The sequence below is a fragment of the Mirounga angustirostris genome, unplaced genomic scaffold (genome assembly GCF_029215605.1).
Source record: "Mirounga angustirostris isolate CCGP_5_RB_7025 unplaced genomic scaffold, mMirAng1.0.hap1 SCAF_6, whole genome shotgun sequence".
NCBI classification, from domain to species: Eukaryota; Metazoa; Chordata; class Mammalia; order Carnivora; family Phocidae; genus Mirounga; species Mirounga angustirostris.
The window spans coordinates 62,918,634-62,930,756 of NW_026991714.1; the positions used below are offsets into that span (position 1 = coordinate 62,918,634).

Consider the following 12,123-nt stretch of genomic DNA (forward strand, 5'->3'; position numbering starts at 1 on the left):
TTCTTGAACGCAATAAATACTCCAGAAATGTTTTTATTGATTCTGACAATAACGCATGAATATTCCATGCATTTTCATAAATTTATAAAATCTTTTACATAATTGAGGGATGACATACTTGCTTCCTTAAATATACATTTAATCTGTATTTTCTGGCTACACTACTTAGCTCTCAATATGAATTCTAGTAATGACTGCTAGATCTAGGAAACAATGCTCACAACTTCTGAGGCATCAACATGTCAGACTCCTGGGTCATCTCTGGGGCTGTTATTCTCCTTGTAGGTTCATTCTGTAAAACCTTTTTGTTACAGCTGTGATTTTGCTCTATATGCCACAGAGCTGAGTTTCCAAGCTTTTTGTGGAGAATCTGTTCTAATTTTCTCATGAATTTATTATTTAATATCCGGACACTATCAATTACTTTGTCTATTCATCCAGAGATCTGTTACTTTCCTTATTTTTAACTTTTCATAGGTGAGGAACAGCTTTGAGAATGCAAACATTTCTTTTTCTTTTTTCTTCCTAAACTTGTTGGCAAAGCATGCGCTCCTTTTCGCGTTTTTTTTTTTTTTTGTCTTTTTTTTTTTTTTTAATAGAATGTTGCATCCATCAAGAACATTTACAAATTTCCCTAACTGGAAACAGGTCAAACTGAAATTGGGCCTTCTACCAATAGACTAAAAGATCTAGAATTCACCAAAAGCATACATACAACAGTATGTTTCATGGGCTAAAAAACTAGTTATTACAGGATGGCCATGACCTCAGGGATCAATCGTGAGGGCATATGAAAAAGTCGAGGAAAGAAAGAGTAGAGAACATCAGCACTGTTTTAACAGGACAGCCCAACTGTACTTCAGTTCCAGGAATGTTATGTGCTCCTGTTTTTACTTCATTAGCAATTCAACATGCCTGATTTACCCACACAATACTTCCAACTTAGTTTATCCATTTGACCTGGAACAAAGTGAAAGCACATTTTGCCCAGTTGAAAGGTCTTCTGGCAAGTTGGTTAGCAACAGGCTTGTCAGTCCCGGTTCAGTTAGCAAAGAATAAACACATTTCATTTGACAATTACTGGTGTACTGACTTCCTCACTGTGCAATTTCTATTTCACATTCTTGAGCCATTTTTTTACTTGCTATTCAACTTTGTACTAGTAATCCCTGCCTCAACAAGATTTCCAATTTCTTGAGAATAGAAGTTTCTACATTTCTTCGTGGCCGTGATTAACCCAATTTAATTGCAAAGAGGAGGGATCGAATGGAAGTTCATTCGGACGGAGGGAACAGCGATAGTGCAGTCTTAACATCAACCCCCTCGGTAGTTGAACGTTGTGGCTTGATACGTACCAATTAAGGAATCCGGCTACGGCTTCCACAACTATCAATTTTACTGAGGTTATCTAACATTTGGTCACTTGGGAGTGTGTACTTGGAACAGTGCGAGTCCACAGGGGACGCGAGGGTGCTGCGAGAAACGCAGGCGCGCCGCCCGAAACCAGGCGACGTCGGGAGAGCGACGCCCAGAGCCGGCCTTTCCGAGCCGGCGCGGCCGCGGCGCCCCGACGTGCACCTGGGGGACGGGGGCGCGGCAGGACGGAGCCCGGGCGCTGCTCGGTCCTGCTCCCTGCGCTCGGGCGGGCGACGACTGCGCGGCGTTGCCCGCGGCCCGGGGAACAGAGGGGGCCGCCTCAGGCCGGTTCCAGTCCTCCGTGTCCCCGCGCGCCCTGCCTCCCGAGGATACCTGCGTAACTCGGCGCACACCAGCCCCACTACGTTTAAAAAGTGTGTTTCTGGTGGTCACGGTGCACACCGAAAAGCTCGCTCCGCAACCCCAGGGCGCGCGAGGCCTCGGAGCCCGGAGACAGGCCCCTCCCAGCGCAGCTGTCGCCGCCGCCTGCGGGCTCCTTTCACTTTCTCACGGCCAAGTCACCCAGAGGGGCGCCGCTGCCGCCACCGCCGCTGCGCCCGAGGACTCCGCCCCGCGCCGCCTCGCTACCGGCCCCCCGCCCGCCCGGGCCCCGCCCACCCCGGTAGTTTCTGTTCGCGATTGGCGCGCGCGAGCGGCAACTCCGGATCGCCTCTCCCATTGGTTGCGCCCTCCCGTCAGTCCGACGATTGCCCGCCACTCCCTCCGCCCTCTTGCAAAACCGCCCTCCCATTGGAGGAGACTGCGCGCTGGGGGCGGGCGGGGAGCGCCGGTCCAGCCGCTTACGGTCAATCGCAGAGGCCCAACGCCGGGAGGGAGAGAGGCAGGGGGAGGAGAGGGGCGGACCGAGGCTGGGCGCGGGGGGGGGGAACATCTGGCCGGCGCCGCCGCGTGCGTGCGTGGTGCGTCCTCCCGCCCCCTCCCCTCCCCCTCCCCCGCCCGCCCCCCCCCGTCCCCCACCCCCCCCCCCTCCCCGGCCGGCGGCTCCGCGCTCGCTCCCTCGCTCGCTCCCTCGCTGTGTCTGGCAGGCTGCGGCCGCCGCTGGGCTGCTGCCATGGGGAGCCGTTGAGAGTGGGGCCCTCTTCGCTCCGTCGCGCTCCTCCGGCTGCCAGCGGGGGTGGGTGGGAGGGAGGGAGGGGGCAGGGGGGAGCGGGCGACGGAGCCGGGATTGGGGGGCGGGGGGGCCGGGAGGGAGGGGGGCAAGAGGAGGAGGAAGCCCACCAAGTCCGGCGGCGGCGGCGGCGGCGGCGGCCGGGAGGAGGAGGAGGAGGCGGAGGACGCGGCAGCGGCGGCGGCGGGGACGCGGTGACTTAGGGCCGCTCCGTGTGAGTCCCGGCGCCGGCCCCGGCCCCTGACCCGGCGTCCCCTCCGCGCCCGGCCCCCCTGGCGGGCGGGGGGCGCCAGCTGTGCGGCCCCGGCCGGCGGGCCCGGACGGGCGGAGGGCGGGCCGGGCCGGGGGCGCCCCCGCGAGTGGAGTTAGTTTGTGTGCTTGGAGCGGTTGGGGCGGTGGGGGGCGGCGCAGCTGCGGGAGGCCGGGCGCGGGGACGGGGCCGCCGCAGCTGCGGGGTCGGGCGGGGTGCGGGCTCGCCGGCTCCGCGCCGCGCCCCCCCAACCCGCTCCCCCCCGCCCCCCCCCCCCGCGGCCGGTGCAGCTGCGGCGCGGGGCGGGCTCCCGGCCGGTGCAGCTGCGGCGGCGCCTCCCGGGTGCGGAGGGCGGCGGGCTGGGGGAGGGGGCTTGGGAGCCGCCGCAGCTGCAGCGGCGCCCGGGACGGCCGCGGCTCCGGGGACCGGTGCAGCTGCAGTGGCGCCCGGGCGGGGGGGAGGGGGCCGGCGGGGGGAGGGGCCCCTCCCGGGCTGGTGCAGTTGCCGGGAGGCCCCGGGGGCTCGCGCGCCGCGGCGTTGGGGAGGCGGTAGCAGCCACCCTCCTCCCGCGGGCTTCTTCTTACGACTTTTCTTTTGTTGTTGCTGTGACCCGAGTCTGTTTTCTCGTCTGCTGTTTGAGGTGTTTTCCTGCTGCACCGGCTCTCCGCCCTCCACCTCCTTCCCTGTGGTTTAACCTTCCTCTTTCCCCGTGTGTTTTATGCACGGTGAAATAGGTGGAGATTTGCATTTCTTCTCCCCCCCGCCCCACTCCGCACCCTCGCCCCCACCCCTTGGAAAAAATAAAAACCCAACCTCGCAAACCCTCTCTGGACCCCGCGGTAGCAAGACTGTGAAGGGGTTGATTTGTGAGGTGGGAGTCGCTGGCCCATTGCGGTGCTTGGGACTCATTAAACTGTCACTCACCCCCCACCCCACTGGGTAAATGGGGTGATTAATGTCAGATATATTGGAATGGGGCGAGGGCATTTGTGGAGAATAGGTTGTGTGGCTGAGAAGGAATGTAGCTCCGGAGAGTGCCTCCTAGAATAGACGTTCGTCATTATGTCATTCACCGCGAAGTTAGAGAAAGTTAGGTTTGTGACTTTGGCAAAGCGACGAGGACAGGACAGAGACGTTGGTTTTTGTTACTCTTTAACTCTGCCGCGGTTTCCTGATGAGGACGGAGTGGTGCTCACCAGGGCTGCGACACTCGCGCCTCAGGCCTTTTGTACGCCTCACCCTCCCCAGAGTCTGTGGAGATGTATTTGACATTCACAGATGTCGCAGCACCTTGCAGGGCACCGGTCAGCCCAGCCCAGGTTCCTGGACGATTTCATCAGCCATTAGGAAAGACCCACAAAGTCGAGCTAAAAAGTTCTCAAACTTGCTAGACATGCCCCCCCCCCCTTACTGAAAGCTGAAAGGTTTTCCTGTGATCGTGAAACATTACAGAGTGACCCAAAAAAAGATTGTTATGGGACACAGATCAAGGGGAAGACAGAGTTCTGCTTTTTCTGAGCGGAGAGTCCGATCAGATACGCAGGTGCAGCGTTCATTGTAAGTGGCTGTAGCAGGTTGTTTCAGTTTATTAATTCGTCTGGTTGAACTGAAGTACTTTCCAGGATTTCAGAAAGTGCAGTTTCACCTTGTTGATACTGAGAGTTGGAATTTGCATTAACTGGCAATGTGAGAAATTTTATTGAGAAGGTAGTAGGAAATGAGCAGTTAAAACGAGCGAAATCATAAGGTGAATCGGGCTGGAGTAATAGTTCTGCTTCCTCTTCCAGCATTTGGAGACACGTATGCCATTATCTCGGCAGGGAAAAAAAAAAGAAAGTACCATGAGAATATTGAAATGGGCCTGGAGATGTCAATTGGGTTGGTTTAAAAATATCCCTAAGCTGCCTTTGAAACTGAACGCTGGAGTTGAATAAAAGTGAATGTGGATTTCCTGAATAGCGCCGTGGCTTGAGTGTGCTGTCAGTGTGTAAGCCAGTCCACCAACTTGAGACAGAAGTGTTGCTATTCCATAAATACAGTAGAACTCCATATGCTGAGTTTTTCCATTTCTTTCTGTTAGAAAGTTTGGAAAAAAAGGGAGACTTTGAAGTATTTTGTTTATACTAACAGAAGAGAAAAGTTCTCCTAAGAAAGAGCTGGTGGCAGGAGTGTAGAGGAGTAGCATATGGCATTAAAGGGAGCACAGCTGGAGGTAGCATTTCCATCTGAACATGATGTCAGAGCAGCTGACAGCCTGCCATCCCTCAGCCTTTTATTCTAACACACAGACAGGGAGTTAGTGTGTGCGGATCTGTGCTGGAGAAGGTATCTTATTCCTCTCTAACATCATCTCCACTTTGCATCTGTCTCTCTTAGTCTGCTTTTTTTCCACCGATGTAACAGACCTGGAGCCAGCGAGACTCAGAGGAAAGGACTTAATCAGGTTTATGTGTCCTAAAGGTAGGAGTAGCAGGAGATTAGATTGAGCCTATTTCTGTTGTGGTGTTTTGTTTATTTAATTAAAAAAAATCACATTACTTTTCTAACCCAGTTTAGGAATAATATATGAAACTGAGTATGAAATGAACATCTTATTGGAGTTGAAAGTCTTGGGCTTGTTTAGTTTTAATTTTTATCCCTTTTGCTCAGGCAAGTAAATAACTTCAATACACAGAAATATTTCAAGTTTTGAAATGTTAAGAAAGGCTTTGAAATGTTGCTTTTTGAGATCACTTTGGATTAAAATGCTTCTTGTGGTTGTTCACTGCTATTTAGATTCCTTTTGCTTTTGGGGTGGAGGGGGGAGAGAAATAGTAAACTGTCTGGAATCCAGCATTCAAACTTATATGAGAAGATTATTCTGGTTAAGAAGCTAGATTGTTGTGTAATTAATTCCACTGTGAAACTTTATTCTTCAAAACATTCAGCAGCACTCCTGAAACATACAGCTGTAGTGCTTTTGAAACCGAAGGTTTTTTAAAATGGGGGAAAAAAAAAAAAACTTTTGTCCCCAGGAGAATAGTTTGACTGGTTTCCTCATTTCTCTTTCAAATATATATTTAAGAGAGCTTTTATTTCAGCATAACAATAATTATTTGCAGGAGTTTTTGTGTTAGCGACTAATTTAGAACTTGTAGATTTGAGCTGCCTGAATTGGCCAGACAGCTGTAATCGCACTCCTCTGTTCTTAATCTCTTTATCTGGGCAGCAGCTGCCATATGGCCACAGTCAGCTGGATCAGATGTTTATAAGCTTCCTTCTCCGTCCCTCTCTGTCCTCTCAGCCTCCTAATTTGATCACGGCTACCTTGTGAGCTGCCCTCCAATCTTTATTTTTAGCCCTCTCAAGGATTAGGATTGATGTTAGCTGTGGGGCACTTAAAGTGATTGTATTGTAAATCTTGGTTTATTCTAGCGGTGGCATCGTGCGGAAGGTATTTGGGGGGTAGGATGAAAGTTTTAGTCCATCTTGGGCAAAGTGGGGAAAAAGCAGGGAGGTAATTTGTGGAATATTAAGTTGCTATGTGTCCGTTCCCCAGTGCACTCTCTGAGCTGCTTGGTGTGGAACCTTGCTTCTGGTCACAGGAAAGGGGAAGTCGGGTTTTCTTGATTTTTTTTTTTTTTTTTAAGGAGTTGAATTTTGCAGTTGAATTTTGACCCTTTGTACATCTTCGCCTTTCCTCTCGGTCAGTCTCACCCTCCTTCACCAGAAAACAAGGGCAGCGATGCATATTTGAAAGAATAGAAGCTAGTGGGAAAACAAAATATATCAAGTTTTATTGAAACAAAGTATTTTCTGTTGCATGAGGTAAGGCAGAGTCAGAAAAAAAAATAGTTTCTCTTTTTCTAGTAAGGCTTTTGGGGGGGGGGGCGGATGTTGAACCTGTAAAGCTTTTGAATACGATACGCCTTCGTTTAAAAGTTTGAAATAATTTTGGTATGGAATTCATTTGCTTTTCAATGGATCAAAGTTTAGATGAGAATTTTCAGAGTTAAGTGAAGCCCTTCTGGTTCCTGATATTCTGGATGTACAGATTTTACAAAGAAATATTACTATTTTTTTTCTCAATTCATTTAAAAAATATTTGGATTTGTTCATAGTAAAGATGATCTTTTCCATCTGTTGGTGTAGTTCTTTCTGATCTCATACATGTGTGCCATACCTGCAAATCCTAAGGCATTAACATCTGTTTTTATACACAGGGCTTTTGTTGTTGTAACACTCTGACTTTAAAAGTGAGTTGTTTGCTAATTTCTGGGCTAATTATGCATTTCATTTTTTTCCCCCTCGATTCAGCCCGTGTGTGTGTGTGTGTGTGTGTGTGTGTGTGAAAATTGTGCTTTCTAAGTGCAGTCATGTATCAAAAGTAATAAAATAAAAAGGACGGTTGAACAAGTTTTCTGAATCTTCCAGAATGTATTTGGGACTTTCCTTTGTTCATTCTATGAGCTGTTCCCTTTGAAATTAAAGCTGTTTTGTAGGTTTTGTAGGACCTAACTTGATGAGTAGGTTCACTTCTTCTGAAAGAGAGCTAAATTCTTCTTCTCAGGAAGGGACCGCATGAAGTGAAGGCTTTTGAAACTTCACTGAAAGTTCCAGAAAGGTGGAGATGCATCAGGGACCGTTTGGCTGGGGGCAAGGAAGTTTGGAGAGTGCACTTTTTTTTTCTTGTCGCATTTAGGTTTTGTGCGAGTGATCTGGTAGTCCCTGGGTCATACGCCTGATTAAAATGCAGGGACGGGTACCTCGGCGACCCGAGCCGAATCACTGTCACTATCGTTTTGTGTGTGTGTGTGTGTGTGTGTGTGCGCGCGCGGGGACTGGAGGACTAGAGCGCTGGAAAAGTTGTTCCTGAGTGGGCTCTCACAAGGTGTCTCTCTCCACAGGTTATGAAGACAGTATGGAGTTTCCAGACCACAGTAGGCATCTGCTGCAGTGTCTGAGCGAGCAGAGGCATCAGGGCTTCCTTTGTGACTGCACTGTGCTGGTGGGAGATGCCCAGTTCCGCGCGCACCGAGCTGTACTGGCTTCGTGCAGCATGTATTTCCACCTCTTTTACAAGGACCAGCTGGACAAAAGAGACATTGTTCATCTGAACAGCGACATTGTTACAGCCCCAGCTTTCGCTCTCCTGCTTGAATTCATGTATGAAGGGAAACTCCAGTTCAAAGACTTGCCCATTGAGGACGTGCTAGCAGCTGCCAGTTATCTCCACATGTATGACATTGTCAAAGTCTGCAAAAAGAAGCTGAAAGAGAAAGCCACCACAGAGGCAGACAGCACCAAGAAGGAGGAAGACGCCTCGAGCTGCTCGGACAAAGTCGAGAGCCTCTCCGACGGCAGCAGCCGCATGGCAGGCGATCTGCCCAGTGACGAAGACGAGGGCGAAGACGAGAAACTGAACCTCCTGCCCAGCAAAAGGGACCTGGCGGCCGAGCCTGGGAACATGTGGATGCGCCTGCCCTCCGACTCCGCGGGCCTCCCCCCGGCTGGCGGGGAGGCCGAGCCACACGCCACAGCAGCTGGAAAAACAGTAGCCAGCCCCTGCAGCTCGACAGAGTCTTTGTCCCAGAGGTCTGTCACCTCCGTGAGGGATTCGGCAGATGTTGACTGTGTGCTGGACCTGTCTGTCAAGTCCAGCCTTTCGGGAGTTGAAAATCTGAACAGCTCTTATTTCTCTTCACAGGACGTGCTGAGAAGCAACCTGGTGCAGGTGAAGGTGGAGAAAGAGGCTTCCTGTGAGGAGAGCGATGTTGGCACTAATGACTATGACATGGAACATAGCGCTGTGAAAGAGAGTGTGAGCACTAACGCCAGGGTACAGTACGAGCCGGCGCACCTGGCTCCGCTGCGGGAGGACTCGGTGCTGCGGGAGCTCGAGCGCGAGGACAAAGCCAGCGACGACGAGATGATGACCCCGGACGCCGAGCGCGGCCCGGTGGAGGGCGGCATGGAGAGCAGCCTGCTGCCCTACGTGTCCAACATCCTGAGCCCGGCCGGCCAGATCTTCATGTGCCCGCTGTGCAACAAGGTCTTCCCCAGCCCGCACATCCTGCAGATCCACCTGAGCACGCACTTCCGCGAGCAGGACGGGCTGCGCAGCAAGCCGGCCGCCGACGTCAACGTGCCCACCTGCTCGCTGTGTGGCAAGACTTTCTCGTGCATGTACACGCTCAAGCGTCACGAGAGGACCCACTCGGGCGAGAAGCCCTACACGTGCACGCAGTGCGGCAAGAGCTTCCAGTACTCGCACAACCTGAGCCGCCATGCCGTGGTGCACACGCGCGAGAAGCCGCACGCCTGCAAGTGGTGCGAGCGCAGGTTCACGCAGTCGGGGGACCTGTACAGACACATCCGCAAGTTCCACTGTGAGTTGGTGAACTCCTTGTCTGTCAAAAGCGAAGCCCTGAGCTTGCCCACTGTCAGAGACTGGACCTTAGAAGATAGCTCGCAAGAACTCTGGAAATAATTTTATAGATATATATATATATAAATAATATATATATATACATAGATATACATAGATCTCTATCTAGTTGTGGTACGGTCTAAAAGCAGCCTTGTTTCCTGGAACTAAACCGTCGGGGTGTTAACTCGGTTTTGCACTTTAGAGTAGCATGAGACTCTCACTAATTTAGCATTCTGGTAAAAGAGACTTTGGAGCAAGTCGGAGACTAGAGAGGGCTTTTTCTTTCGAGGGGGTAGGGGAAGTAAGCCAATAAGAACCTTTGAAACAACTCGTCCTATCACAAGATGCTTTCACAGGGCTTAATTCTGTCGACACTGCATTGTCTTCTGAGCGCTCTCTCTCTCTCTCTCTCTCTCTCTCTCTCTCTCTCCCACTTTGTTTTGGTTTTGTGTTTCTGTTTTGTTTTTTGTTTTGTTTTTTTTTGTTTTTGTTTCTTTTCCTTTTTCAGAGTAGAAATTCCCTCCAGTTTTATTAGCCTCTTTATATGTCACAAAATTGCATGAATCTTTTCTGGCTGTTGGAAACCTGAATGCTTTTAGACCCAAATGGAAAATTTCTGAAATGCTGGATTATCTATTTTTAAACAAGCAGTTGACTTAAAACTTTCTGTGGCAACTTCTGGTTTTCTGACGGTTCCCAATGAGAGAAATTCTGAAAGTACACTGGGATCACTGGGACGCTGTCTTTGTGAAGGTTTGCTTGGGATGAAAAAGGATATTGCAGCTTCAGCAGTGTTGAACTGTGTGTTGAAAAATGTGAATTACTGTTCTTGTATACTGTAACTGATTACACGGGCTGGGGGGGGTGTCAAAGAACTTGACAGGTTGTGTTGATGCTCTTAGTTGAGTCTTGAAAAGTAAATATTAACGCTACAGAAATGCATGAGTTTCAATATATTTTTTGTCTTTGTTTGCATTGTATAACTTTAACGAGTGAGTTTAAAATTATTTAATTTCCTTAGAAAAAAAATAGCACCGTTTGGGGAAAAAACTGGTGTTATGAAGAACGTAAATGCACTGTTTTTATTTTTATTTTATATAATTTAAATTGACTCTCCCACTGTCTTTAAGTTGAAACTGTTAAGCTGAATAAAAACTTAAGCTGCAAATTGATAACTTCGCTACATAACAAGGAAAATATAAATGTTTACAAACGGCTTAAAGATTTGCATGTGCAGTGTGCATTTATAACAAACTTCTAATTGCACAAAACCCATGCCGGCTCAAAAGTTTAGGTGTACACATTTGCCCAGTTGAGCATTTTTAGAATAACTACTGCACAAATTGACAATAGGTCATTCTCTCTCTTCTTTCTTTCTTTCTTTCTTTTTATTGGGGGGGGGGCTCCCCTTCTCTTTTTCTTCCCTTCTCCCTTACCCTCCCCTCCCTCCCTCCCTCCCTCCCCTCCTTCATCCTTCCCCCACTCCCCCCACCCCCAACTCATGAAAAGATTCTATAGACTGAAAAAGCCCCGGGCTGAAAGGACTGGACTGCCTTGATTGACGTGGGGAAGGTGGGGAAGGGGGTTAGTAGACTATGTGTATGGGGCAGAGGAGGCTGCAGCCCAGTGTGGTTTTAATGACCAGCACGCAGGGCAAAAGCATTTTGCACAGTGTTTGTTTTCCTGTCTTGCACTTACAAATAAGGTCTATGGGAGTAGCATGGAAAACGTTTGCTGTTTTTCCCTTTTTTTTTTAATTGCTTTTGTTTAAAATTTGATCGCCTTAACTACTGTAAACATAGCCTATTTTTGTGCTTAAGATACTGAATGGAAAACTCCATTGTGTGTTGCTGGACTGTTTTGGAAATATTTGGTCAAATGTGTGTTAATTTGGCTGTAATGGCATTTAAAGCAAACAAACAAACAAAAAAAGCTGTGAAAATGGCCTTGGAGCATTATCTTTAGTTACTTGAAGAGTTTCTAGTTTTTTTAAATACAGTTTATGTTAAAATAATTTTTATTAATTTAGAGGAGACAATCAATGTCTGAGAAAACGGACTTTCTTTTGGATTTTCTTTTTGTGGTCATTGTGAGTGATTGCTTTTTCCTTTTATTAGTTTCACATTCTTCCTTTGTTCTAAAACTTAGACTGACATCTAGCTTTGACAATCATAGTATGTTTTATTTTCCTGAGGGGGGAATAACTTATAATGCTGTTTAGTTTTGTACTATTGGTGTGTTGGTGAATTTTTAAACTGTGTGCTAACTGCAATAAATTATATGAACTGAGAACCTTGTGCGCGTTATTTTAATTATGATTACGTACTGCATAGATCCTAAGTATGTATTATTGTATGTGGCATCTTTATTTTTAATATCAGTTCTGTCCAGAGCTTGTGAGATTATTAGGATGCCTCAACTCACTCAAATGGAAATGTGCAAACATTTTGGCTTTCAGTCCTTTGAGGTACTAATGCACATTTCTAAAATGTGACCCATTTTCTACAACCTAGATCAAGAATGTTAAGGTAATTCCCTAGCAATCCGTGAATCTACAGAATTTCCAAGTGGCAGCCTGGGTTCTTCCTAATAACGCTGTATGACTAGCTACTCCTCCATACACCCCAAGCCATTTTCATGGGTAATTTTATCCTAAGTTGATGGGTCAGATCTATTCTTCTGTGTTCTGGTGTAAGTGGAAGATTGAAGGAGACCGGATGTCTTAATTTGGAAGATTGTTTGGCTAATGACTGGAATTCTAGGCAATCAAATTAGCAGGCATTCGATTGTTCAAGATTGGCTATATGCATCCTTTTTGTTGCTGGGAGAGCTCAGAAGTTCTCAACTTTTAATTCTCAAAGTTTGACTTGTAATCACGACTCTGAACCCTAATTTTCACGATCGTCCGACTTCACGATG

General features: G+C 48.5%; 1 protein-coding gene across 3 annotated transcripts; it reads left to right on the top strand.

The window, feature by feature from the left end:
- The first annotated feature begins 2,601 nt into the window (after positions 1 to 2,601).
- On the top strand, positions 2,602 to 11,496 carry ZBTB18 (zinc finger and BTB domain containing 18). Of its 3 annotated transcripts, XM_064594418.1 has the most exons (3): positions 3,325 to 5,255; positions 7,682 to 8,369; positions 8,482 to 8,619. In XM_064594418.1, exons 1-3 carry the CDS (start codon positions 5,243 to 5,245, stop codon positions 8,489 to 8,491), a joined length of 711 nt encoding a protein of 236 aa, XP_064450488.1. In that variant the 5' UTR covers positions 3,325 to 5,242; the 3' UTR covers positions 8,492 to 8,619. The 3 variants fall into 3 exon arrangements, with proteins under 3 accessions (XP_045733534.1, XP_064450488.1, XP_064450487.1); XM_045877578.3 differs by lacking the exon at positions 3,325 to 5,255 and adding an exon at positions 2,602 to 2,759 and having other exon boundaries at positions 7,682 to 11,496; XM_064594417.1 differs by having other exon boundaries at positions 3,337 to 5,255; positions 7,682 to 11,496.
- Positions 11,497 to 12,123: the final 627 nt, after the last annotated feature.